A 27872-nucleotide genomic window follows, 5' to 3' on the forward strand; every position below is an offset into this window, starting at 1 on the left:
ATTAAAATCAAGATGATCCCGTCATATGAAAATAAGTATTCTAACTTGATTCATAAAAAGCATATACATATAATTTACCGATTTGTGATGGATTTACGTGAATGGAAGTTCTAAGTTCATTGTGTGGTGATCGTCACTGGATTACAAGCGTTGGTCATTCTGCAGCTGCAGCGAGCAACTTCACTGCATGTTACACGTAGTAAAATGTCGAGCAATGCTATCTTTTGAAGTTGACAATAAAAATGCATTTCTTTTTCTATGTCAGGCTGAATCAGACATCGAGAAAGTCGACACCTATCTGAAGGACCACCCGATAATTGTTTTTCCTGCGAAGACTTTTAATCAAGAATGGGGCAAGTAGAGGCTGCATCAACAATAAAAATTGGACAGAGGTGTTCTTGAAAAGGAACAAAATACAATAAATATCCAAATTACAGTAAAACATGCATTCGATCGATGCACTTATTTATAGCGCATATCTTGAGGGAAAACTTCGTATGCACTGACATAATAATAAATAAATATCTGAAACACGTTAAGTTTTGGTAATCACAATTTGATATCTGTTGTACAAGAAATTGTTTTAAATTTTGCAAATTTGCTTTGATTAAATGTCAAATATTCAAAAGGGAATGGAAAGAACAAGTATTCAAGCAATAACCCTCTCCGCAGATGAGTAAACATGAGATTTGGATTAATTTGCTCGCCAACGTTAAAGCGGGTCGTGCCATGTGTCTCTATTGAACCGAATCTCGTGTACACCCGCCGTCTGCGTGAGGGTTATTGCCATCAAAATTTATGTCTCTGGCCATCTAAGTTTTTCTCCCAAGTCTTAACAAAAAAAAATCGGTAGAAAGCAGAATGAACATATAGCAACTCTTTGTTTGGAGTGGGGGTGGGGTGCAAATGTTACCTACTTTCTTGTAGTGATTGATTCACTGCAAAAATTAAATTTATGAATAAAGCAAATACAAGAGTAAATTTCAATAATTAAAATGGTAGAAATGATAGATCAAATTAAATAGCATGAAAAATATTATAGTTACAGCTCCACTATCTCTAACGTTTGGCAATTTTCTCAGTCGTATTGTGTTTTGTGTATTAACTACAGATCTCTGTTGAACTCGGTACCCCATGATGACATACATATCCACAGCCTGTTTTTGTATTGTATTGTTATCAAAAATTGAATTCAGGTCGGAACTGGAATACGTTGTCTACTGTAACAGTGGCCGCTACACAGAAACTAGCTTTGCTGGCAAACAAAATATGGAGAATGTTTATTTCTTGTGCTGTATCGCAGATCCATTTGCAATGTATCTTGATTTAGTACCATACCGTTCATGTAAGAGTCGGGTACAACTGATTGAATTGTATTGAATTGGATTGAATTGAATTGAATTGAATTGAATTGAATTGAATTGAATTGAATTGAATTGAATTGAATTCTAAGGGAGTAAACAAAAACGTATAGTTCTTATACTGTATAAAAACTTCCAAAAGTAGTCCAAGCAGAAGCGCCCCTATACTATAACAAATATGGTAGTTATAACTTAAATGTACTTTGTAGAATTTTAGAAGTACTGGCCTGACCTTCAGTGATCTGTTGAAGGTGTAAATAAGACTAACTCTGATCATAAATCGAAGGGCTCTTTTCAGGGCCATCACTTCCTCCAAAAGAGAGATCATCCGTTAAATAATATTTACACGTTCAAGGTCTTATCTCTGACAGTCACACAGAAAGTTGTGTTTGTTCATGTATCGTATATGCGGACCGGTATAAGCGTTCTCATACAACCCGTTTAATTGTTTTCATGTCACACGCTAAACCTTTCTTTACGATCGGCGAGTTTTGTTAAGTTTCGTCTGATTAAAAATTACCGATACGTGCATCCGCTCAGCCAGTTATACTGTATGTTCCATAATGTAACAAAGTGCCCGCTGTATGTTTGTTACGTAAAGCTTCTCACTAGCCGGGCTAGCAAGAGACAGTTGTAGTTGTTAAAGTTGGGGGTGGGGGCAAAGTATGTCTTTGCCACCTCCTAACTAGTCCAGCATTGGGGAGACAACTGTCCCCCTGTTCGTAGGCCATTGAAATATTGAGCGAACAGAAAGTTGACGAGAGATACATAGCATCCGTATTAGACTATGGCATTGGAAGCAACGCAGACAATAGAAAATGGCAGTGTTGATTTTGGCGAAGGGCAATACGAGCGCTAGCCAAATGCTCTTATAAGGCAGTTCTAAAAATTAATATTCGTAACGCTTACTCTAAACTCGCGATTACCCCATGTGTTTAATCATTTAACTATTTCTAACACAGATTTTCTTGCTATCTAAATGCTCACTGTCCCTCATTAAGCTTCTCTGTCAGTTGACAACCCATAGTAGCATTGGCGTGACTGACAAGCTGATATTTAAGCAATGAAGCACACAGCGATGGTACAGGTGCAGCCAACGAACAATGCACTTTTAAAGGAGTCTTTACTATGATAAGATATATTGTGCATGACAAGTAATGTGAACTTCCTAATTTTAAGTCAAAAGGGTAATTAATTAGCTGTTCATAATTTGCCCTCCCACTGAAAATTTTTCGACTTACCCTGCCCCACTCAAACTTCATTTTTAGCCACTCCCCCTCCCCACTGTCAATTTTTGAAGCTCCCCTGCCCTGAGGCGAAAAACTTGCCGATTTCCCCTGCCCTTCAAAAAAAATCCCCTCAAAATTTTGTCATTCCATTTCCCCTGCAGACATGAAGCTACCTTACCCTGAGATGAAAAATATTGTTGATTTCCCCTACCCTGTGAAAAAATTTCCCCTGAAAATTAACATTCCCTTGTAGACATCATACAGTACTGCAATGGCCTTCTATTTGGTTTCCATCCCATGGTTGACTTGCTCCTACATGGTCTCCTATATAACACGACACCCCCAGAAAATTGTATTTGATTTTCAATGCATATATACACAGAAAAATAGAAATGGTCAGATCTTTTCTCCACGAGTTATTTTTTGAAAAAGAAAATTTATTTCCACACAGTTACAAATAAAACAACACAAGTTTTCTCCACAAGTTTTCTAAAAAGGCGCCCTATTGTCACAAATATGTCGATATACGTTGTCGATGTTCATAGAACAGTCCCCCTAGCAAAAGGCCTTGCTTGGTCCAGACTTTTTATTGGTTCACCTACATTTAATGTTATTTTCATTCATTTTTTGGTAAGAAATTGTATGAAAATATTACACAGAGACTGCCAAAAGTCCTATTCAAGTTACCTATATTTCATTATTCGAAATTCAATTCTACCTGCATGTTTGGGGTAAGTTTAGTCACAAAGCACTGATCATGAGGTTAATTTTGTAAATTAATATTTTGATAAAATACTTTTTGTATTATACAAGAAGATGAGTAAAATACTGTGCAATACTTGTGCTAAACTCTTGTTCGTGACATGAACAAACTTATTCGCATCATGAGATTGCGTTACATTATGAGAAACAAACAATCTAACATGTAGACATCCGTTCAAAGATAAATCCACGTGGACACCATCAACGACGGATAATCACAAACTGGAGAACTATCTCGAAGCAACTAAAATTGAGGAGAGCGGAAAATTCCTTTCAGAACCCATATCAAAGTCAACATAACTAGAGCCGAGAAAAACTGCTCTATAACAATCTGTCCAAAAACAAACAGATCACTGGAAAGCCCTTCGATAAGGAAGAGGGATAGCAATTGTGAATACGACAGATTACATTAAAGAAAGTAATAGGCAGTTACTAAACACTACTACTACTGTAAAGCAACACAGGACGAAATAAATCGTACGGTTGAAACGGTGTATGAAATTATCAAAAAACATGTGGGACATCAAAATCGGACGTCCTATTATTAGTGGCTGTTCCGGCCCAACAAATAATATCTCTGAATATATAGACTATTTCATCAGACCAATCGTCCAAAGACAATCAACATACGTCAGGACACAAAAGACTTCATTTAACAAACTAGAATCAATACAAATACCGGAAAATTCTATTCTGGTAACATTGGACGTGGTATCTATGTACACAAACATGCCACAAAATGAAGCCATCAACGCAGTGACCGCAGCGCTGGACTCAACAACTATACCAGCAAACACATACGATATAAAATCAAAGTAAAACTTAAGTTGCCCACGCGGTAATAGTTGAAAAATGCAAATTAATTGAACAATAGAATTTGTCACAATACAAATTTACCAAATGAAAAGGAATTGTGTACTTATGATATAAAAACAGGCATGGGATCTCTGAAGTTTCATGAGCTTAATGAAAACCAAAATATTTCTATTAACATTACATAACACATAAATATTAATCAGTCTTTTATTAGAGTAAACAAAGCACGACAAATTATTCTTAGAATGGACAAATAATATGCATTTTTCAAGTAACACCATACAATTCTATAGAAAGAACAACTTAGGAAGTTACACAACAACTATAATAAAGTTAGAAAAATCTAAACTTGTGAAGTGTAACTTTGAATTTTGTGTAATCGTGATATGAATGATTCCGGATTTAGTTATTTTGTTGGACTGTTATGCGTCGTGAATTGTGTAGGGGTAATGAAATGATCAGATCAAAGTGAGTGAATTGGGAATCATTGACAGCAAACTAAGGTTTGTCAATTCTATGCCTGTGTGTCAAATTTTTCAGTTGTTTTGTCTGAAAAAGTATCTTTCACTGTAGTTTTTATGCTCCCTGGAGGTGAATTCCACAAGATATAATTGGTTATTAATTATGATCAGCCGTTCAGAAATCTGTGGAGAGAAAAAGGGATATATATATATATATATATATATATATATATATATATATATATATATATATATATATATATATATATATATATATAATAATTATTCTATGTGAAACTCATCAACCTTCAAAACTGTATTCAATAAATATTAAAAAAAGTAAGTATGATGTAAACATAGCAAGTTCATAAGGCAAAAGTATGTTAAATGCAACTTGGATCAAATCCACTCCACTAAATGACGGACCATTAGATCTTGGGAAGGGGGTGGTCAAAACAGAAAAAAATTTTAGGGGAAAAGTTAGGGAAAAAAAATCTTCAAACTAGTTTGCAAAATAAAAAAAAAATAAGAAGACAAATGCGTAAAAACAAAATCTGCAAAAGTCTTTAAAATATTGAATTTTTTAGATTTTACCGACAGGAAGCAACTTTCTGTACTTTTTAGTACATCTTCCAGGCACATTTTTAATTTTAATTTATACATTTAGAGTGACTGTATCCCTTATACTGGAAGTTGTGATTATCTTATCTTTTCAGGACTTTTGTATTCTTATCACTTTAAAATTATAAAATTCTAGAGCCTGTTTTCTACTTGTTTCCTGCGTACAAACCAAGCTGGTACACTAGGTAAAACATTGAAACTATGGTATGGTTGTCAAGACAGAAAGTTGTATTTGCCTTTTAAGATCAAGGTAAACAGATGCAGGCCACATCAGGTTCATTTTTTCACAGCATTTTATTGCAATGATGAATGCAAGAATGGGTGAACAAGTAGAAACACGTCAATAATGATAAAACAACATTATCAAGTCATTATACATTATTTTGCTTTTAAAAAGGCATTTTCAATTCTTTTTTCTCAAAAAACAGCCTCAAAAACAACAGCAACACATTTTTAACATTCAACAATACACTACGTAGAATGCCATCTATCCAACAAATCCCAACACAAAACACACAAAAGGGTTGAACTTTAAAAGTTTCTCGATAGCAAATACTGAATAAATCTGCATGAATAATCGTTTGGGTGTAGCAAATGCTGAATGACAATTATCTGAAGAATTTTTCCACCACAAAAAAGAGCATGATTTAAACAAATCTTAAGGGACTTATGTAGCAAATTTCAAAGAAATTGGACAAGTCCTTTCAGAGAATACAGATTTTTAGACCATGAATGGCATAAATTGCCCTAAAAAGACAACTATTGAAATTTCACCACATCTATACACATCCAATCAATTTGGATACGCTGCTACAGAGAAATAGATGTTTTGATCAAAAAAGGGCAACAATTGCTCTAAAAACACAATATGCAAATTTCACTATATTTTGCAAACACCTTCTCAGCTTCTCAAAATCAATTGTAAATCATGAGATATGCATGATGTTTGGTGGGGTGAATATAGGCATTTCACCACGCAGTAGAAAGGGAAGCCAGGAAACCAAAATAGTCAATTTTCAAAACTATAGGAAGCTACTGAGGAGCAAGAAGACCATGTTTCAGAGGAAGATGTGTAATCTGAAAAAAATGCTCCCCAAGTGCCACCAAATAACACCATTTTAATCTCTATTTTTCAAAAGCTCCAACGGCAGGAGGGGAACACCCCCTCCTGACCTCCCCCCACAAAAATACTCCCAAGTGCCACCAAATAATACCATTTTAATCTCTATTTTTCAAAAGCTCCAACGGCAGGAGGGGGACACCCCCTCCTGACCTCCCACCGTGACCGCTTGTGCGGCCGCTTGTGGTGCTTTGCACCACATCTTTCCCCTATTTATTTTCAGACAGCGACGAACTAAAAAAAAAAATTTAAATCTGAAAATTTACTCTGAAAAAAAAATTTGCACAGCCAATCTCAAATGGAAAAAAAATAGAAATTTACAATAGTAAAAAAAAAATTTCACAATTTCATTGTGACCATCCCCTCCAAGGTCTAATGGTCCATCCCTAAGCAATAAATCAGATTCACTTTCGTCATATAGCCGAAGTACAGAATTTCATTAAATTGTTTTAAGAGTACAACATAGTCTTAAGAGTACAACATAGTCATCACACTTTTACTATGAATAAATCTAAGTATAACCAATGTACCCGAGAAGTTTAATGAAATGCCTTTTGATACACTTCCTTATTAAAAAGTTTCATTACATATGCAAATATCTATGGATTAAAATGTCATAGATTACTGCAACCAACACTACATATGATCAACAAATGGCAAGGGACCCATTTAAATTGTTGCACTGAATATTGATACATAGCCTAATTACAGAAATTAATTAAACAAGTAAATGAGCTTGAATCAAGAATCTCACTGTCCGTGAACCGTTTGTGTTGAATGCTACATGAAAGCCCAGGAAACGGAAAATGAAGGGCTATACAATTTACATTTGTGTACATGTAAAATCCGAATCGGGTCAAGTATAGAACTAGTGAAGTCATTGCCATGGTGTGTTGTCTGTATTGCCTGGCCCGACACCGTTACGCTAAAATTACCAGGAGAATACTCACTAGATGAGTATTATTGTAATATTGTATCAAATTGTTGCGCCAAAATCGGATCCATACAGGTGGTAGAATCTGCATGCCGAAGCTGAACTGAACGGAACATTGCAAGCATAAGCTTAATGTAAATGTAGCCAAACGGATACGACGATGTTCGATCAATTTCCACTGTTACCTCGCACTCCCCTCCTGGTGGAAAACATTGATAAGTGCATCACAAGGATTAACAAAACGCAGTTTACCTCGCTTTCATTCCCGTAACTGCGGGAACAGCAACACGACTGTGACAGTACTATTGGTTCAAAGTGAGAATAATAATGAAGCCTATTGGCTACAAAGTCTTCCAAAGCCATGCGTTTTATATTACCATGCACTACCCGTCGCATTTTGATTGGTCGAGCTGAACCACGTGACTGACCACAAATACACAGTAATGGTCTGTTTATATGCCCGTGAATATGAATAATAAGATTAACAACTCAAAGTATCGTAACTTTACAGCTCAAACGTAAATCATAATCAATCACAAAATGAAATGGAGCACTTGTAGGTCAAGTTGAGATACATTTTTCTAAAAACATCTCCGGATTTGCCAATATTTTACAGCGCGCGTGATAGTTCGTCGCGTAATGCTCAGTTTCTGGGGACCAGTTGTCGTTCGCTCCTGAAATTTTCGGATATTTTGACGCTTTTCTTGGGTTCGCTGATAATATAATGGAAATAACAGACTCCACGCTGACCATTAACGTTTATTTGTGGGCGCGGGCTCGAGGAAAGCCAATTAACGGGCGAGGCTTCAATTTTTTGGCTTTCCTCTCGCCCTTGCCCATAAATAAACGTTAATGGTAAGCGCGTCGCCCGTTATTTCTCTATTAACAAAGTCTGTTTAGATGATGTTCACACGGTGACGTCATTAGAATCGCATTTGAACATTAGGCTATTACATGCAAAATACGAAATAAATGAAAATTGTTACGAACAACCATCGACAATTTCACAATCTTGCACGAACAAGATATACATCTGAATACAGTGGCGATATACGACACCGGTCAGGCCTCCGGCCCATGGCCATGCATGGTGTCCACAAACATCGATCCGCTACAGAGTTGTGGTTTATTCGTGAATGTTCATGACCCCGGGGCCGCTATCCGTGACTGTGATGTTTGACAGATGTCACATGAATGTATATTATAGAAATAACGGGCGACGCGCTGACCATTAACGTTTATTTGTGGGCAAGGGCGAGAGGAAAGCCAAAAATTAACGGGCGAGGCTTGCCGAGCCCGTTAATTTGGCTTTCCTCGAGCCCGCGCCCACAAATAAACGTTAATGGTCAGAGCGGAGTCTGTTATTTCCATTATATTATCAGCGAACCCAAGAAAACCGTCAAAATTTCCGAAAATTTCAGGAGCGAACGACAACTGGGCCCCAGAAACTGAGCAATACGCGACGAACATTCACGCGCGCTGTAAAAATTTGGCAAATCCGGAGATGTTTTTAGAAAAATGTATCTCAACTTGACCTACAAGTGCTCCATTTCATTTTGTGATTGATTATGATTTACGTTTGAGCTGTAAAGTTACAATACTTTGAGTTGTTAATCTTATTATTCATATTCACGGGCATGTAAACAGACCATTACTGTGTATTTGTGGTCAGTCACGTGGTTCAGCTCGACCAATCAAAATGCGACGGGCAGGGCATGGTAATATAATGTCGTGTAAAGAAATTTGTTTTGGCGTACGCGGTTGTTGCTACATGTAGCTGGTTTGCCAATGTGGGTTTCGCGTTAATTACACGCCCTGTACAGGACAAACTGCCAAAGTATATTGCTTCAATTTCACGATCACTTCACCAATGCGACCATCTAAGGTTTTATTCATTCGAATCACTGTTTTATAAGTCCGCGGAGATTTAGCGACTCAAATTCTGCGGGTCATATAAAACATGGCAGGAACAAAAACATCGAATTACAAACACGATAACAGTCGAACATCGAGCGCGAGCTGGTGAACGCGAACCGAGCACACAGCTCCTTGTAAAATAACATAAAATGATATCATTTAAAGTGGTAAGCTGGACACGAGAGAGAGAGAGAGAGAGAGAGAGAGAGAGAGAGAGAGAGAGAGAGAGAGAGAGAGAGAGAGAGAGAGAGAGACAGACAGACAGACAGACAGACAGAGACAGATATGGATGAACTGGTACAGTGTAACTCTATCGTATCTTTTCCACGTTGATTTACATACAACAAAGATCGAGTGGCATACCATCGCTGGGTGTGATTTATTGCTATTATATCATAAAGTATTAAAATTCTGGTGTGGAACGTCATAACGGAGTTTTGCTCAAGCTGAGGCTCGCGCGTATGTCAGCCGTGGTATATCGCCAATATACCACGTTTTTTTTTTCGCGTCTCGACCAACAGGTCGCTGTATTACAACCATCAACATACTGGTATGCTATAACAAATATTATTATACACCTACGTCTGTAACCTATGGAGTTTCGTCGTACAGTAAGTTTCGGTATCAGAGGACGCGGAGTCCAATAACTTTAGGTGTTATTGGACGCTATTTGACCTTTGACCTCAAAACACCTTTACGTCAACGCGAGGAAAAAGAAGAGAATATTTTACATTTTTACAACAATATATACTTCTTAACATTCAGTACTTCACAAAGCAAATCATGGTCAGTCCAAAACCGGTGAATTTGAGTGAAAATATGCTGCTGACGTAAAATTTCTACCACGCGCACTGCGCAGCGCGGGTTGAAATTTCGTTCTGTGCGCTTTGCGGACGCGCGGCTGAACGCGTACCCAGTCTGCTCGCGATCGCTCAGTGCAGTGCGCGAGAAGCATCAAAAAACGCCTAAATTTCGACTTTTTTTCAAGTAAAGTTGGACTAAAAAGGTGTATAATAATAAGGTTATTCACAAAATACCGGGATTTATGTCCTCGTACATCGTACGCTACGGTATTGTCCTCGACGCTACGCGTCTCGGACAATACCTCCGCTGCACGATGTACTCGGACATAAATCCCGGTATTTTGTGAATACCAGTATATTGAACGCGTAAATGCAGCGATCTGATTGGTCGAGAAGAACCATGGTATAATGGCGATATACCACTGCTGGCACACGCGCGAGCTCTCGGCAAGAGCCAAAATCCTTTTTTGGCGTTCTTTGCGAGAAATTCAATATACTGTTATGATACAATAGCAATGAAGTGTGCTTTATTGCTTTAATACAGCACTGAGTTATGTCATTTTTTCTTCTGTAGAAAAGTTAGTTTAAGTACCTTTCGCAAAAGACTGAAGGGTTCATCACAATTGAACAAATCAACATAGCGATATTTATGCACTTAAAGCAAATTTACAAATATGCATGTCAAGGCATTTTACATAGACCTTTGCCTCAGGGAAGGCTGATATTCAACGAATTAGAATACAGTAACAATGTGGCCAAGAAAATGTAGAGAGGGAAGGATTCATTACCGTTCAGTGGCATAGAAACAAATTGTGGAAGTTCGTGATTTGAGTGTTATCACTTACCTTAAATCTAACTTACAGCTGTAAAAGGAGTTCAACCACTTTGTCAAAAAAGTATATTTATGTCAAGTCTACACCCGTCGACGTCTTCGTCGGCGTAGGTGTCGACCAGTTAAGTTGTATGTACCGGTCAAGGGAAAGTTTACAATAGACGCCAAGAGTACTAAACTTTAAACGAAATATTGCATATTCATCGTAGTCGACTCTCCGGAGAGGATTTAAAGAGTTTGTTAAACCCATGTCCTGAGAATGTTCTGGTTAGATGAAAATGAATCAAGACAACAAAATGGTGTCGCAGACTAACGCGTCACGTGTCATTCCCTAGATTTGTAGACCGTGAAAGTAGTGGTTTGCCTCCCCAGACACTTAGACATGATGTTTGTCTTTTGCAAGAGCATTGGCCATAGACTTTAATGATTTGGCCTGCAAAGGAAAACTACCATCGCAGCCTTTCATCACATGGGACTATTATCCGACTGTGATATTAAGTACCTCAGGTAGACCATCTGATGGCGTCGTAATTCTATGGTGGACATCTTTGGGAAGCATCGCTGGTATTTTAAAGTTTAAAGATTGATGTGTGCTTGGTCATTGACAGCTGCAAGGAGAAACGCGAATTTTCGAATCGCTATCCGCAATTTTTAAAGTTTCTTCGAATATCTGTCGGGGGAGTCTTAGATAACCGCGAACGCGGTAACACGTATGAACGTTGAGCTCTGCAACAACTCCACAGAAAACAGTCTCTACACTGCAAATTATTCTGGATTGAGATTTCAGAACACTGTCTTGTATTTATTCCAAATCGGTCTGCAGTCAAACTTATGTCTCGGTTTGTACCCTAACCAGGTAAGTTAAGGTTGTATAAGGCAGACCAACTGAGGCGGAATTAATGGTTTGTATTCCACGCCACAAGATCACTGTGCAAAAATTGGTCATCGTTGGTTTGTTGACAAACTAAACTCATTCTATGATCTGGTGGGAATTTATTCCAATTTAAAATAGAACTTATAATCCACTGCTGCAGTTAATTTTCTTGCCGCTTTTAATGACATGCGGGATTGCCCCTTGGTTTGAATAAGATATAACAAGTAAAACTGACTTGGTCATATGCAGTGTTCGCGCCACTCACAAAATGCGAGTAAAACTCATTTGAACACGATTGGAACTAATTTGGGATAATGGGATGGTGAAGTGTTGTCGATTTATTCTGCAAATGTAACCTCATCTGCTTTCCTTTTTAAGTTACACACTCGTTTTTATGACTAATTTGTAGTATCGCAACATTCAACTATAGGGCACCTATCATTTTTGAGAAATTTGAAAAATATAAAGATCAATTGTCCCAAATGAGTTCCAATCGTGTTTTGGCGGATTTTTTATAGTCATCAGCCACGCTTGCGAATTTTTAATATTCGCTCCGGAAAAAACGGTTTTGACGCGATCACTCCAACTGCCGGGTCGTATATCTCCTTTGCACTCTTACTTCCGGGTTCTGGAAGCGACCCGCGCCCTGCGTACAGGTCTGTGTGTTCCCGGCGTTATACGGCCTCCATGAACACACAGACCTGTACGCAGGGCTAACTGGCTAGCAGTTTTCACTGCCAGGCAAGTAATTTTTGGTGCCTACAAGCCTGACGGGCTAGCGTAATTTAGGAGAGTAGCAAAGTCATTCGGCATCAAACGACAAGGAGTATCACTGTATCTCATGAACAGCAAAGCGAACGGAACACAGAGACGGTTTTCGAGCCTTAAACTTACATAAAATTCTCTATATAAAAGGATGCAAATCTCCTCACGATAGCGCACATAGGATCCTATTTTAAGCGGTAATACTTGCCACGTTTCATGGTATTTACAAGTTACGCATAAGAGTTACACAACGTATTTAACTCTCAAGTTTCTCGACCTTGTCGAATATTGCCAAGGGACGTAAAGGTCTGAATATGTAATAAAGGTTAGAGGTCAATGTAGCACAGTTTACTTTCCACTTTTAATATGTTTGCTACTTTTATCCCTGAAATCATTATGAGGAAATGTTCATATTAACGATAATGAGTGTCTACGTTGAGGTTTGAATAGGGGTAATGATGAATTATACTTATTTTTGGTCGGCCAAGTGTGGACGACACATGACCTTTGACCCTGATTGGCTCCTACAAGTACAAGTGTGCATTGTGCATTGAACCGGTCGGTCGCGCCTGAGACCATTTCGCCTGCGGATGCCTTACTGCTGGGACGCAGGTCATTAACTGTCTTCTTCAAAATTATCAGCCCGCCTTTTGAACCTGGTATACAGCGGAGACAATGGCGCCTAACTGTGGACCAAGGAGCTCGCCTGTCGCGAGCATATCAAGGAAAACCGTTTGCATTCCCAGTGGACGTGGACGTTGAAAATTCTGGTCGGGTAAGTCGACCTCCATGACATATATATATAGGCCTCACCGTGTCTTATCGACAGTGGTACAAACTCGTGTTTCCTCAAATGTTGGGTATTTCATAATTTTATCTACTACGCATAGACAACTTGAGAAGGGACCAGTTTCATCATCAATAATATTTTAATACCACAAATCTGCTTTTTTTCTGTAATAGTATAACACATTTCATGTCACCGTTACCCGTTGACATTGTGTAGAAGGGGGCCTTGAAAAAGGTAATTCTGTGAGTGAATTCATACATCACCATCACAGTAACACAGACGGGGAGAAGAAAAGTCGTGTTTTTATGATATACTAATTCATTTTGCCAACAATTATTGTGTTGGTATGTTAATGTGAGTAGCAGGCTATCAAAAACTCAAATTAATATTTCAACGGCGGTTAAATTCAACCAGTCTAGGGATTTACCCGCCAAAATTCTTTTTCGCACCGCTTGTGGTATTAAGTTACGATTGGCTTCGCATCTTAATGGTGGGCCGTATGTTTGATTCCCAAACGTCATTGTCATACTGTTAGTATGTTTTACTTTTTTCACGGCAGGAAATTTTCTTCTAAGAAACTTATAATTCTCAGCTGGGACAGTGCTAAGAAATGTTATGTGAGAACATATGAAACCCTCTCACCAGCTCCTTACACATATATCCCCATGTTTACACTTCATTCTAAATCAGTCCCGCAAGATTTATCTGAAACCAATTACCATTCGTACTTTCCCCGCCAAAAGTGATTAAATTACAGTCAAAGTTGTCATAAGGTTCATTGTCTCAGACCCCATGTATTCCAACTTACTGGTTGTCATGATAACGCAAACTTCAATAGTTCCCTAATTTTATTTTTAGCTCCAATATGTGCATATGTATATATGCTAATGGGAGGTATTCTTATAAGTGGCAAAATAGCCTCTGTATGTATGTATGTACCGTATTTATGTATGTATGTATGTATGTATGTATGTATGTATGTATGTATGTATGTATGTATGTATGTCCGTCCACATCAAAAACTCCTAAACTGCAGCACCTACTGTCATAGTATTTGGCGTACAGGTGCACCTAGGGTGGAGATTTCAAATGAACATGTCAGTGCCAAAAAGTAAATGAAAAAAGTAATGGGCAGATTCCCTTAGGTATTCTAAATTATGTGTGCAGAAATCGGGATGAAATTTGCATGTTTCTATTTTTAAGGCAATTTTTTCAGATTTTAGTCAAAACATCTTTTTCTCTGAAACTGCTTGTCTGATTGCTTAAAAAGTTGGTATACATGTTCCTCAGGATGACCTCAGTCAAGTTTATACATATTTATGGTAATTTTCATATTTGTAATTTATGGAAAATTTTCCAAATTTTTGGTAAAAATTGTTTCATCCAAATACTCCTGATCTGAAAGCAAGCTTTGATATTTGGTACACAGGTTCTAACGGTTGATCAAAATCTAATCATGTGTTAAAATTCTGATGAAATCTGCAATTTTTTGTATTTTGGGGGTAATTTTTGCCTTTTTTGTCCAAAAAAAATTCTCTTAAAACTACTGATCTGGTAGCTGTGATATTTAGTGTACAGGTTCCGAGGGTTTATGTTAATAAGATATAGTGAAATTAGGATAAAATCTGCAATTTTGTATTTTGGGGGCAATTTTTCTCATTTTTTGCTCACGTGTTCACACACGTGAGCATATGTCGCAGCGATGTCTGTCTGCCTGTGTGGTCGTGTGTCTGTCTTTCTGTCTGTCTGTTGGTCTGATATCTCATAAACGGCTGATCAGATCAGAATCAAATCTGGTAAATAGATTCAGTTAACAAATGGCAAGAACTGATTAGTTTTTGGTTGGTGTGGCTTGCATACTTTTTGCTCATTTGCATAATTAATGATTTTAGAAAAAACAGATATACATTAAAAACCACTGCACACAATTTGACGAGATTTGCTACAAATGTTGCTCATACCAAAATATATCAGTAGTGGGAACCATTAAGGGATGACATGAAAGATAGTTGCTAGTTTGCATATTTAATGAACTTTCCTAATTAGGGATATATATCTGATTTGACTTGATCAAAATTGACCAAACTTGGTATGTATATTGAAGATACTATAATTTAACATTCTTGAAAGTCATCAAGCATTTTAACTTCACCCAATTCCTAATTTGCATATTTAATACACTTTGCTAATAAGGGATATATATTTGAATTGACTGGACTAAAGTAGATGAAACTTGCCACATGTATTGAAGCTACTATGATACAACATTCTTGAAAGTCATTAAGCATTTGTACTTCAGCCAATTCCTAATTTACATATTTATTGAACTTTGCTAATTAGGGATATATATCTGAATTGACCAGACCAAAGTTGATGAACCTTGCTATATACATTAAAGATACTGTGATACAACATTATTGAAAGTCATTAAGCATTTTTCTTCAGCCAATTCCTAATTTGTATATTCAATAATCTTTTCTAATTACGGATATATACTGGGATTTACTTGATCAAAGTTGGCAAAACATGCTATGTACATTGATGATTATACCAGGTTAAAACAATATCGAAAGTCATTTCACATTTTCATGTCAGCTAATGTATAATTTGCATATCTAATGAGCTTTCACAGTTCGGCATTTATGGCTTGAAGGACTTGGCCAAGGTAATTATACTTGCTATATAAAGTGGTGATACAATAAGAGCAGTCAAATAACTTTAATATTTTTATTTCAGCTAATTACATATTTGTATACTTCATGAACTTTTAGAATTAATTGGCGGTGAATACTGTTCATTATCCTGATCATATTACTTTCAATGAAGTTGCAAACATGTGGCAAAGGTTCAAATTTACATATAATGCAATATATAATGAAACGTGAGCATTTTCAGTTCATATCTGGTTGGTCAAAAAATTTGTTTCTCAAAATTTACTAATCTTATTGCTTTGATATTCAGCAAACAGGTTCTTAGGGTTTATGTTAATATGATATATTGAAATTAGGTTGAAATCCAGAATTTTGAATTTTTGGGGCAACTTTGCAAAACTGTCATCTTTACAGGATTATCTTTCATTTTGTATTTTTTAGATTTTTTTGGTAATTTTATACCTACTGGAACTAAGAGTATATAATGTAATGATTTAGTAAGCATTTGGTATTGTAAAATGTATTTGGTGTGGAAATGCAGTAAAAAATCATTAGAAAACATAGCTGAGGTGCTTTTAGCAGGTTTGGCTTCCAACAAATATATCCAAAATTTTTTTTAATGTTTGAGAGTGAGGGATTATGAAAAATATTCCAAACAAATGTCGATAAAAAAATTAGCCAGAGAAGGTTTGACAAAAAGGAACGGTGGGAGAGTGGGGAAAAAAGAATGTAATGTATTGAATAAAAAAGATAATGTACCTCATCAATCTTCCAGACACCCCCTCCCCTTTATCAAACCCCTGAGGTATTTTTGCAGGCAATACATGTAAACCATGCAGTCAGTGTGCGAAATTAACGTTGGTCCGACGGTCTGAGACCGACAGATTTCTCGTCGGGCCGAAAGTTTTTAGCAACATGTCGGTCCATATGACCGACTGGAATTCGGAATAAATAATGAAAATTTCTCCGTCAAGATCTGTAACAGATGCAGATGATGACTGACTTTGAATCATGTGATTCAGACTTGAATGTCATGCACCTATCAATGTTTTCCACCGAGGGAGTGGAGGGCAACAGGGTTGATCGCACTTTGTGTCCTGGTAGTGGGGAATTCGATCGCTATGGTATGCCATACGGGGGGGGGGGGGGGGGGGGTTGACAATGTAGCAACATAGTAATTTTTTGTTTTGCAACATTTTACATTTACTAATATTTAGTCTGATCCCTGCGATCTGTGCGCAAAGCACAGTATAAATTCAGATAAGTATAAATTACGTCCGTGCATCCAGATTCTAGCAATGGAATGGATTGATTTTGGTGCAACAATGTGATACAATATTATAAGAATACTCGTCTAGTGAGTGTACCCTGGTAATCTTAGCATATCTGTGTTATATGACAACAACACCCAGTATCACTTCACTAGTTCCACCATAGGGTCCTCAATTTCCGATGATATTGATGATGATGATTATTAAATATTTAAAAATGGAGAAAAATAAACATATATTTGGACTCTGTAAATTTGTTGTAGTTGTGGTTGTTATTATTGTTGTTGATAGTACTAGTAATTGCAGAAAAGGACAAAATATGCGCTGCAAAATTCAATAGAGCCTAACTATAAAGTTAGACTGTATTGAATTTTGCAGCGCATAGTCCACGTCATAATGTAAGATTCAGTGAATGCCTGAAACATGACAAACTATGGGATTCTGCAACCAAACTCAGCACGTCCAATCAGTAGCGTGGTTTTAATATTTGCAAAGACTTACAGAAATCCAGCTTTTATAGGGGAAGTTCCTGTTTAACTATTTTATCATTACATTCAGCTGTTATATCTTTATCAATCTCCATGGGCGAAGGCACACTTGGGGCCACTGTCATAAGTCTGTGCCAGTCTGTTTATGTCAGTCTGTCTGTATGTATGTATGTATGTATGTTCATGTTTCATACAATTGTTGGCTTGCTTTGATAACTATATGGGAGAGAACAGTGATATTGTCATTATTTTTCTTTTGCAGATCAAAATATTGATGGGCCTGATTTTCTTTCTTTACAATGAAATGACATCAATAACCTTTAGGCTGAATGGCCATTTTCCAGTTCTTAGAGAAAGTTAAGGTAAGGTTTAATTCCTTTCTCACCATAGCAATATATTATACTGTGTATTCTGTGAGTGTCTTCTATCAAATGAATGATCTTCTCAGAGATAATAGGCCACCCTATCTAAATCAAATATTTACAGTATATCGTCACAGTGACCATAATTGATTATGATAAATTAACCTTTTTGTGTTTAATCCAAGTTGATCACAAAATTCATCTACAAATAATCAAAATTTATATTTGAATATCAAAAACTGTATCTTACAAAGACATGTGTTTGTGATGTTCACATTTGCCTAAGTAGCTTTTCAAATAGACTAATTTTCTGTCCCATCCGTCCATCCATTGTCCTTCAACAATTTAACTTTGATATTTGGTACATAGGTGCCTAGAGATAATCTATTTCATATTTGTTGCTGCCAGTGAAAATTGCATCCGGCAAGATTGAAACTGGAATGCACCATTTTTACATGTAATTATTGAGTCGCTGCCAGTGGAAATTGCATCCGGCAAGATTGAAACTGGAATGCACCGTTTTTACATATTTGTGTAATTATTGAGTCGCTGCCAGTGAAAATTGCAGCCGGCAAGATTGAAACTGGAATGCACCATTTTTACATATTTGTGTAATTATTGAGTCGCTGCCAGTGAAAATTGCATCCGGCAAGATTGAAACTGGAATGCACCATTTTTACATATTTGTGTAATTATTGAGTCGCTGCCAGTGGAAATTGCATCCGGCAAGATTGAAACTGGAATGCACCGTTTTTACATATTTGTGTATTATTGAGTCGCTGCCAGTGAAAATTGCAGCCGGCAAGATTGAAACTGGAATGCACTGTTTTTACATATTTGTGTAATTATTGAGTCGCTGCCAGTGAAAAATAGCACATTCCAAGTACGCATTCTAATGAAAGAACTTTTCAACTGCTGCAACTGCCCCAAAAGTCATCATGAAAACTAGTAAATAAATATGGTGTAGCAGAAAGGGCATTCATGAAATAGGAAAAATGTCTCATCAGTGGAGGTTCTATTGATACTTCAAACTTGAGTATATACTATAAGTAATGAAAAAATATCATAGTTTATCATGGAATGGACGTAAGGTGTCAGTTAAGTGGTAATGAAGTTCAGTTTATGTGTTTGGACTTATTTTAATTTTATTTAACAAGTAACAGTTGTGGTCAGTGAGTAAGATGACATTTCTTGAGAAATTAGCACCATATATGTTTAGTGCAGTCTCTCCTCATGTCTCCTCATGTCTATAACTTTTAAATAACTGGAAGTAGGGAAACTGTGTGTCGTATGCATCTTGGTACTGTTCTTCCTGGTTTTAATCTCTTTTCAGATGCCTGATACACCCCCCCCCTATTTCAGATAGTATTGATCTGCTAAATCTGGACTTGTACCAAACACATCAAGGACAAGGTTACCTTAAAGGAATCTTAAAGTGATATTCCTTCTATCAAAGGGAACCAAAGAAAGTAAGGATATAATTAATTTTGCATTACCTTTTGTAATATGTTTTACACTCACACAACGCTCTATTCCTGTACTCACTTCCCAACGGTAGCAAACCATAGAGTTTAAATTATGGCTGAACAGCCCTAAAACTTGACAAACCTTCATTTTCCCAAATCTTTTCTTTTCAAACATTGATGTCAAAGGTAAACCTTGTTACCAGGTATTACAAGCATAAATAACAGGCATAATGTGATAGACAGCAAAGCAATGAAAAGTAAATTGCTATTCTTGTACCTTGATGGAAGTTTAACATAAACGATGTACACATACTTGGACAGACACAACCCCAAGGTCTCTGCTTTTTTAAAGTTGGAAAGGTTGGCATAGCAGTAAATCTATCCATGTTTGCTTTGTACATTGAGTGGGGTAGAATATTGTGTTGTAGTAAATAGTTTTAAAGTCAGTGAATCATTGAGTGTGTATTGCGTTATATTAGTTTACATTTTGAAGCAATTTTGAGTCAAATGCACCTGAAATTCAAAATGAAATGACATACAATATGCTACACTTATGTAATGAAATGGAATGAGTGTAAATAGACTTTATTATTATGATGAGGAACATAATGCATAATATTTTTTGCATTTTAGGGATCAGAATATTGGCAGCAATCAGAGTGTTGGAGATGACCTTTGCAGTTCAAAATGCACTGGGGAAGATTGTAGGCATTGTTGATGTAAGTATCATATCTCTCGGTATTCAACACAATATGATTAGCTCATATTTGGTTTTATATTTTAATATTGGTTTCCTTAAAGGGAATAGTGTGTCATGTTCATTATGCTCTTTGTCACTTTTGAGTAGCTTCTATCACCACAGTAGTGGTTTAACTTCGTGTTCACATGCTGGACAAATTTACGAACAAAGCCTTTCTGAGTTGTATAAAGAATGTTATCTTTAATTGGCTACATATTTTTTACCAGGATTATTCTTTCTCTATAGGATGCTGGAAAACTTTCAGTGAAAGGAGAAGAAGATGGCAGACTACCTCGTTTGAGTGTTTTTGTGCATGAGGAGAAGGTTTAGCAGTTTATTTTTCTTGAAGCAATAATCTTGATCTTGCACTCCTTTATTATATTGGAGTGCATTTCCTGAGTAACTTTGACCATGCTCCAGCTGTAAAGAGTGCATGCCAATTTTTATAATACTTTTGGCTCACATCTAAAGACAAAAATACAATCCGGGGTAGGGTCAGACAGTTAGGCCTTGTTATTACGGGAAATGTGTAATTTGGTCATAGCAAAACAATTTCCTAAAGTAGGACTTTGTATGTATCCTATTTCCTCAATAGCGATATTAAGAAAAATTATTCATTTTTCCTTTTTAGCTTTGCTGTCAGAGATGGGAAGCTGATCATATAAGCTGACTCATTCATTTTGAATTTTGCATATTATTACTTTTAGGCAATTTTTGTCATTTTTAGTCAAAAAATCTTAACAATCTTCTTCTTCAAAACTACAGGTCAGATAGCTTTGATATTTGGTACACAGATCCCTAGGGGTAATCTATTTCACATTTGTTCAAATTGTGTAGAAATATGCAAATTTGTAATTTTGAGGCTAGTTTTGCAATTTTTGGTCATGATCAAAACTTTTTCACCAAAACTGCTTTTCTCATGGCTATGATATTTTGCATACATGATTCATAGGGATGACCAAAATGTGTAGCGTATATTTAATTTGTTTGATGAAATCTACAATTGGTATTGTAGGGGTTATTTTAGCCATTTTGGGTCGTTTTTTTCTAACAAGTGCTTATCTGATAGCCTTGGTATTAATTATACAGGTAACAAGGGGTTATCTTAAAGTAATGTGTATCAAAATTATGATGAAATGTGTAATTTTGTGTTTTGGGTGCAATTTTTATCAGAAAGATTGGTTTTCATAAGTTACTTGTCTGATAGCTTTGATATTTGGTGTTGCGGTTCCTAGTGCTTATCTCAATATGATATACTGAAATTATGCTGAAATCTGCAATTTTGTATTTTTAGGGTAATTTTGCCATTTTCGTTAAAAAATTTGTTTTCAAAAACTGCTTGTATTATGCCTTTGATATTTGGTAGAAATGTTCTTCTTGATGATCTCAATCAAAGTCAAGGTCGGCCAGGAAAGTTTTATCTTTCCTGCCTCTCAGCCTGAGCAGAGGTTCTTGGCTTTTTATCCTAATGAGTCCCATGTCTTTTTCACCTTCAAACATATCAAAGGCTGTCAAAGATTTCCACATTCATCAAAACATATGTCATAAATAGTTAAGTCTCTACACAATACAGCAGAGACCTATCGGCGGCTAGGTTGCTTGTTTACAGATTTAGTGAGATTTGCATATATGTATTTCTTGGGCAGGTTTATGCCTACATTCGGACATGTTTTATGCATATATACCTGAGAGCTTATATGGTTGGCAGTGTCTGTATGTCTGTAAGTATGTGCAATATATGTCCATCCAAATCTAAAAATCCAAAATCGTGGCACTACCAACTTAGTATTTGATGTACAGGTACACCCATAGGTGGAGATGTGAATTTGTTCAAATGAATATGTCAGTGTCAAAAATACCTAACGAGGTATAAAACGGAAAAATCAGCAAATTGGTCACAAAATATTTTCTCTGAATTAACCATTCTGATTGCTTGTAAACTTGGCATGCATGTACCTAGAGGCAACCTTATTTGAGTGTCTTCAAATTTTGGTGAAATTTCTTATATTTGTATTTGCGCAATGTATTCAATTTTTGGTTAAAAAGATCATTTTTCTCTGAAATTACTTGTTCAGTTGCTTTGAAACTTTGTATGCATGATCCCAGGGGTAAATTTAAGTATACTCACTCTGGCCTGCTACATCAAACCAAATGTGAGCCAAGTGTCATTGAAACGATTTTTCAGTTTTGAGTCAAAAAATTTATTCTTCAGAACTACTCATTTGACAGATGTATTCTAGTAACTAGGAATGACTTGATTTAGATTTTAGTGATAGTGTCATTGACACTATGATTTGGAATCAGATGTTATTTTATGCCATTCATGGAAGAGTTGGCCAGTATTTGTTTTAATTCTTTTGTCTTTATTAATGTTTAATTCTCATTTTAGAGGCCTGTAGTCTTTTAAACATTTTCCATATACAGTAAAACCTGTCTACCTCCACATGGACTTGAAATCTTCAAAATGGTGTTTGGTATATTGGGGAATATTTGTCATTGTGTCAATAGGCAATGGTTTTAAAAACCTCTAAAGTTTGACCGTTCTATTTTAGGCAAAGTTGAGATAGTACAGGTTTTGCTGTATTTTATTTCTTACCAAGTTACACTTATTATTTGCTTATGTATATATATTCGAATCATTATTATTATCAGCATGTATGGCTTGTCAAGTGATATTTACCTGAATTGTACAACTTTGTCAAGAATTTTCATTTTATCAATAATAATCATAATAACACTAAAGACATTTCTTTGTGTGATCTCTTTGGCAGGTTACCACCACAGGGCTCTCCCTTTCACTGGATAAAATACCATTCAATCCGGGGTTCCTTTACTGTTTTTTTTACAGGACTATGCAGTTTGTCAGTGTATAGTGTACCGGGTATATTCATCAAGACTAAATTATTTTAATCCCCTTTCTCCTAAGTGGTATTAATTTCCAAGCTTGGCTATGGAACCTGATAGAAAGAGGATTAAATGGACTTTAAGAGGACAACAGACAGTAAAAGCATCATCGTGCCCAATCCCTCCATGCCAGCCCTCACATACCATATCCTACACAGCCCCGCCCAGCCCCGCCCTACCTAAAACTGGATTCTCTCCTGGCCTGCTGACAGACCACAGGGTGGCTTGCAAGCAAACAACATTCATGCCAGTCTAACAAGGAAGTGCTGGCTTGCCTGTAAACCGATGTTTATTTAAATATGCTCTAAATTCAAGCTTTTTTTGGACACACGTAGTGGATTGCCTGCAAACCAAGTCCTACACACAGTGTGGTATGTTAGCTTGCCAGTCTGTTCAATCAAGTGGCATGTAGGCAAACTGAAAACAAACCAAAAAGCAAGCCAATTTAGGGGAAATGAAGCAATCCGTTCAGCGACAAATAAACCGGTGCAAATTTAGCACGAATTTAGCTTGCCAGAAAGCTAGAAGAATTTGCAGTGTACGTCAAGACAAGATGTCTTTGTCATCATAGGGAATTTTCTTCACAACAAGAGCAACTAATGTGTAAAATGGGCATCGATCTTTATGATCTAGAACGATTTAGAACTGTAGAGCTGGGTCCCAAGCAATCATCAGACATCGCAACACCCCTCACTTAAACCAGCATTGAATTTCTGAAGATATCAATGTATATGTATGTATGTATGTATGTATGTATGTATGTATGTATGTATGTATGTATGTATGTATGTACGTATGTACGTATGTACGTACGTACGTACGTAGTACGTATGTATGTATGTATGTATGTATGTATGTATGTATGTATGTAGACAGACACACAAAGAAGTGCCGTGCTCGGATTTGTTAAAGTATGTTTGCAGAAAAGGGATTGTGAAATATATGTGCCCATATATTCTGCATCGGCATCCATCCATCATAATGCATTGTTTTTCGCAAAATGATATTAACATCTCTTGTGTTCTTTCATAATTATTACCTTAAGGTTTGATTTATTTTTGATTCTGATGCTGATATCATCTTGCAGATATACTATTGCACAAATAACGACACCAGGTAAGATCAGCCTACCCAAACGATTGTTTCATTGACATGTAGGAGAGGCAGGTAAATTAAGCCAACTGTTGAAGAATTACAAGTTTTACCATGATGGTAATAGTTATCTATGTAATCATAAAATTACTATACTCATACCATGGCGAACTGTCTTGCTCAATATTTCGACTGGTTCATGTAGGGTGTTAAGTTTCTAGGCTGTGTCTCTGTTTACTATTGTAATCTTACACATTCTTTTAAATTTCTTAAATTAATTTAGAACTTGTTAGTTTCAGTTATTAGTTTGTAATAAATTTGCTTTGCAAGAAAGTCGATCCCTACAACCATTTGCACCAACCATCACTAAACAGGGCACTTTATTGACGCTGTCCTTGCAAATTCTGCGGTTCACTTTCCGAAGCTATCCCTTTTTCAAAGTGACGCTGCCTGTTGCATTATGTTTATTCAAATCGTTTTAGTTTCACGAATTAAGGTAGTATGCGCCTCGAGAGTGAAAGCCCAAACTTTTGATCCTCAATAAAACTTTAAGCTATACTCTTACCGAAACAAAAGTAAAAATGAGGGGTCACAAGAAAAACAAATTACCTAACATAAATTTTACCGATTCAAAATGGCAACCATCCCTGTTTTAACTCCATTGGGAAATAACATTTTCGATTTTCGAAAAACTAAGACGGTAAAATGTTTCATCCTCCAAGATTTTTAAATAAGCCACACAGTTGGTAGATAAGAAAAGAAAATTATAAAAGTTTGGGGGTCCGAATGTCTGTCCCCGAGGTATCTTATATATTATTTTCATCTTCAGTATATTATTTTCACCTAACACGAGTAATTGTTCCGTACTCATGTGTGCCCTGCGAAGTCGCAGCTCCAAGTTTGTTTTCTATTTCAGAGACAAATGATTTCGTTTCTTTTAACCTCATTTTGAAACACTCCAACTTTCGATTTCAGCACCCTATGCTCAGCTGACTGTCACTTCTTTTGATATCGTGTTTGGTTCGAACGTTGTATACAGCGTCAGCCAAGCCCCGACCATCACTTTTGACATACACGTAGACATATCATACGCGGTTGATGCAATCGTTACAAAAGTGGAAGTATATCTGACAGACTACGATGTTAGCGGTTGCTATGGTACATGTTATTCGAAACACATCGCCAGAGCTTCAAAACCACCAGTAGGAACGGAATTGCACCTGTCACCTTCTTCGACGAACGTCATAGAAGATGTGACAGCTACCGTGCGTATCGATACAACTGATGAATCTGTCAACTGTGAGGACATCAAACTGATATGTTTACTGGTCACATACCAGGATGGGGAATATTCAGCAGTACAGCGTAGAGTCTGCAACCAGTTATCCGATGGGGCTGTTGACTGCTCTTGTGAGTGTGTCTGTAATACATATTTTAAATAATAGCACAAATCTTTCCTTCACATTTTAAATAGGGAATTTGTATCGTTTTCCTGTTGACAATGAAACTGTTCTGAAAAAAGGAGGGAAGTTTAAATGTTTTAAAACTTTCATTATGTAATCTTCTGATCCACTTATTAAAAAATTTTATTTTGCTAGCTAACTTAAACTTATAACCGTCCAATTCATGTCTTCTATTTATCATCTCAGTGTTCATGTGGAATTTTACTCTGACGAGAAATGATGTGACGTTTGTTTTCCAAGTTCTTCCTCGCGATGTTGGTTAAATAAAAAATTGTGACTTGTAGAGAGATTAAATTTATTTTCAGTTTATGGTGTTCACATTGAATTGTCCATACATATGTTATCAGCATTGTATAAGTGGGAAGTTTTAATAATCACACTAATAATTATACTTCAGCTCCGACTCCAGCTCCGACTCTAGCTCCGGATAAGGGTGACGAAGGTAATGCTTTTTTATATTTTAATCGCTTTTTCTTTCTGTAGTGCATATGTCGAAAGGGAGCGTTTTCGGTGATTCATTATCAAAATGACATCCTATGTACCAGGGAGTTCAAAGATGAAAAAAATCATGATTTTTTTTGTTTTAGGATCATTGTGGCTAATAGATGTTATACTTTAGCGGTAGTTTTATAAGTCATTCAATACGTAAACTCGTAATATGTATATACAAAATATCACTAGGTCCTTGCCGCCATAATTGCTGTTACTTTTATGTACAGATAGTGGGAGTCGTGATTCGGGATCAGCCTTCATCACTCTGACCATAGCTGGGTTCGTCATCCACTACTCACTGACAATTTGAATTCATCAGTCAAAGGTATTCATTGATCCTTACTTTCCTTCAATGCAGTAGTAAAAATGTAGCTGTAAAGACGGAACAATATACCGTTCGTATATTGCTTGAAATAGTCTATTAATTAGTCACACAACTTTGTGTTGCTTTAGAAAATATGAAGATAGGTCAAACTTTCGAAACTTTGCGAGTGAAATGTAATGAGCGAGCAGGTGCCCATTAATTACGTCTATTTTACAATACCTTTTTTATGTTCGCCGCCATTCATGAGTACACAAAGCATCATTGATATTGTTTTTACATGTAGGCTAGATTGATGTCCATGCAGATACCATATTTTCATAAATTCTGATGGATCATCATGATGTCACACCATAAACAATCTTCAAAGTGGATTGTCCACTCACATTCATATTTGACAACTTTACTTTATCATTGTCTACTTCTATTCTGATTTGCATTTTATCAACTCATTTGAAAATATGGTAAATTGCATTAATAATTTTAGTCGGTTTGGTTTTAATCACGCATCTCTCTCTTTTTTTTGTTTCAGACTCGAACGTAATAAGGAAATGGCGACATTTACAAGAAGAATAACTACAATTTTGCACGTCTTCGTTGTTTTTTAATTTCAACTATATAAACGGAAAGCAATATTGATGCATCGACAAACAATTCTTGTAGAAATCTTGTCTTGTAGACCAAGCCTTTTGCACAGTGTAGACCAAACCTTTGACACAGCCAATTTATCACAGTTTAATGGATATATTGTAGTGTGTCAGAGACTATGTATCCATGTTTGTAATGTTTTCGAGAGACGAAGATGCTTTTGTCGTCAACAAAACGACTTAAATAAATAAAATGGCATTAATTGATTGAAAAGAAGAAACTCAAGACGATGGCTGTCCTGATATGAAGTTAAATGCATAAATTACACAGAACAAACGGCTAATAACGCCTGTGAATAAAACTCAGACATAATATTCGACGAGAGAGAGAGAGAGAGAGAGAGAGAGTTAGTAGAAAGAAGAGATGAGATAAATGTAACAAGTTTCGTAACATGTAAAACAATCTGCTCCAACATTTATCACAGTTATATGTCATCAACGTTAGAAAATTTCGGTCGTTAAAGCGATGCAAAAATATGATATACACCTTGTCAAAACATTTCCTTTAGCATTGTTCCTTGATTTTAGAGATAGTAATCGAATTCCAAAATGTTGCAATTTTCTTTTTAGGGTCTATGGTAAATCACAACAATTTTGCAAATTTGGGCGGCGGACCAGCCTTGTAAGAGCGCCATCAATGTTCGGAGTGTGGTTGCTCATGTTCCAGAGCGCCCTCACGCGATCAAATTT

General features: G+C 36.4%; 1 protein-coding gene and 1 long non-coding RNA gene across 3 annotated transcripts; both read left to right on the plus strand.

The window, feature by feature from the left end:
* Positions 1–266: 266 nt before the first annotated feature.
* Positions 267–27423, plus strand: LOC139135632 (uncharacterized). Its single transcript, XM_070703126.1, has 6 exons — positions 267–353; positions 24212–24282; positions 25234–25668; positions 26119–26163; positions 26441–26538; positions 27068–27423. Exons 1-5 carry the CDS (start codon positions 349–351, stop codon positions 26521–26523), a joined length of 639 nt encoding a protein of 212 aa, XP_070559227.1. The 5' UTR covers positions 267–348; the 3' UTR covers positions 26524–26538; positions 27068–27423.
* LOC139135634 (uncharacterized) lies at positions 12725–20813 on the plus strand. 2 transcript variants are annotated; one of them, XR_011553015.1, is made up of 5 exons: positions 12754–13270; positions 17958–18057; positions 19391–19526; positions 20157–20242; positions 20509–20813. It is a non-coding gene; the product is annotated as an uncharacterized lncRNA (long non-coding RNA). The 2 variants fall into 2 exon arrangements; XR_011553014.1 differs by having other exon boundaries at positions 12725–13270; positions 17958–19526.
* Positions 27424–27872: the final 449 nt, after the last annotated feature.

Source organism: Ptychodera flava, chromosome 6, assembly GCF_041260155.1.
Source record: "Ptychodera flava strain L36383 chromosome 6, AS_Pfla_20210202, whole genome shotgun sequence".
NCBI classification, from domain to species: domain Eukaryota; kingdom Metazoa; phylum Hemichordata; class Enteropneusta; family Ptychoderidae; genus Ptychodera; species Ptychodera flava.

What these genes read in the sequence shown, in the direction of transcription:
- LOC139135632 (XM_070703126.1), top strand. An exon ending in TGGGGCTGTTGACTGCTCTT is followed by an intron (nt 25,669 to 26,118) that starts GTGAGTGTGTCT and finishes ATTATACTTCAG; the next exon opens with CTCCGACTCCAGCTCCGACT. An exon ending in TCCGGATAAGGGTGACGAAG is followed by an intron (nt 26,164 to 26,440) that starts GTAATGCTTTTT and finishes TTTTATGTACAG; the next exon opens with ATAGTGGGAGTCGTGATTCG.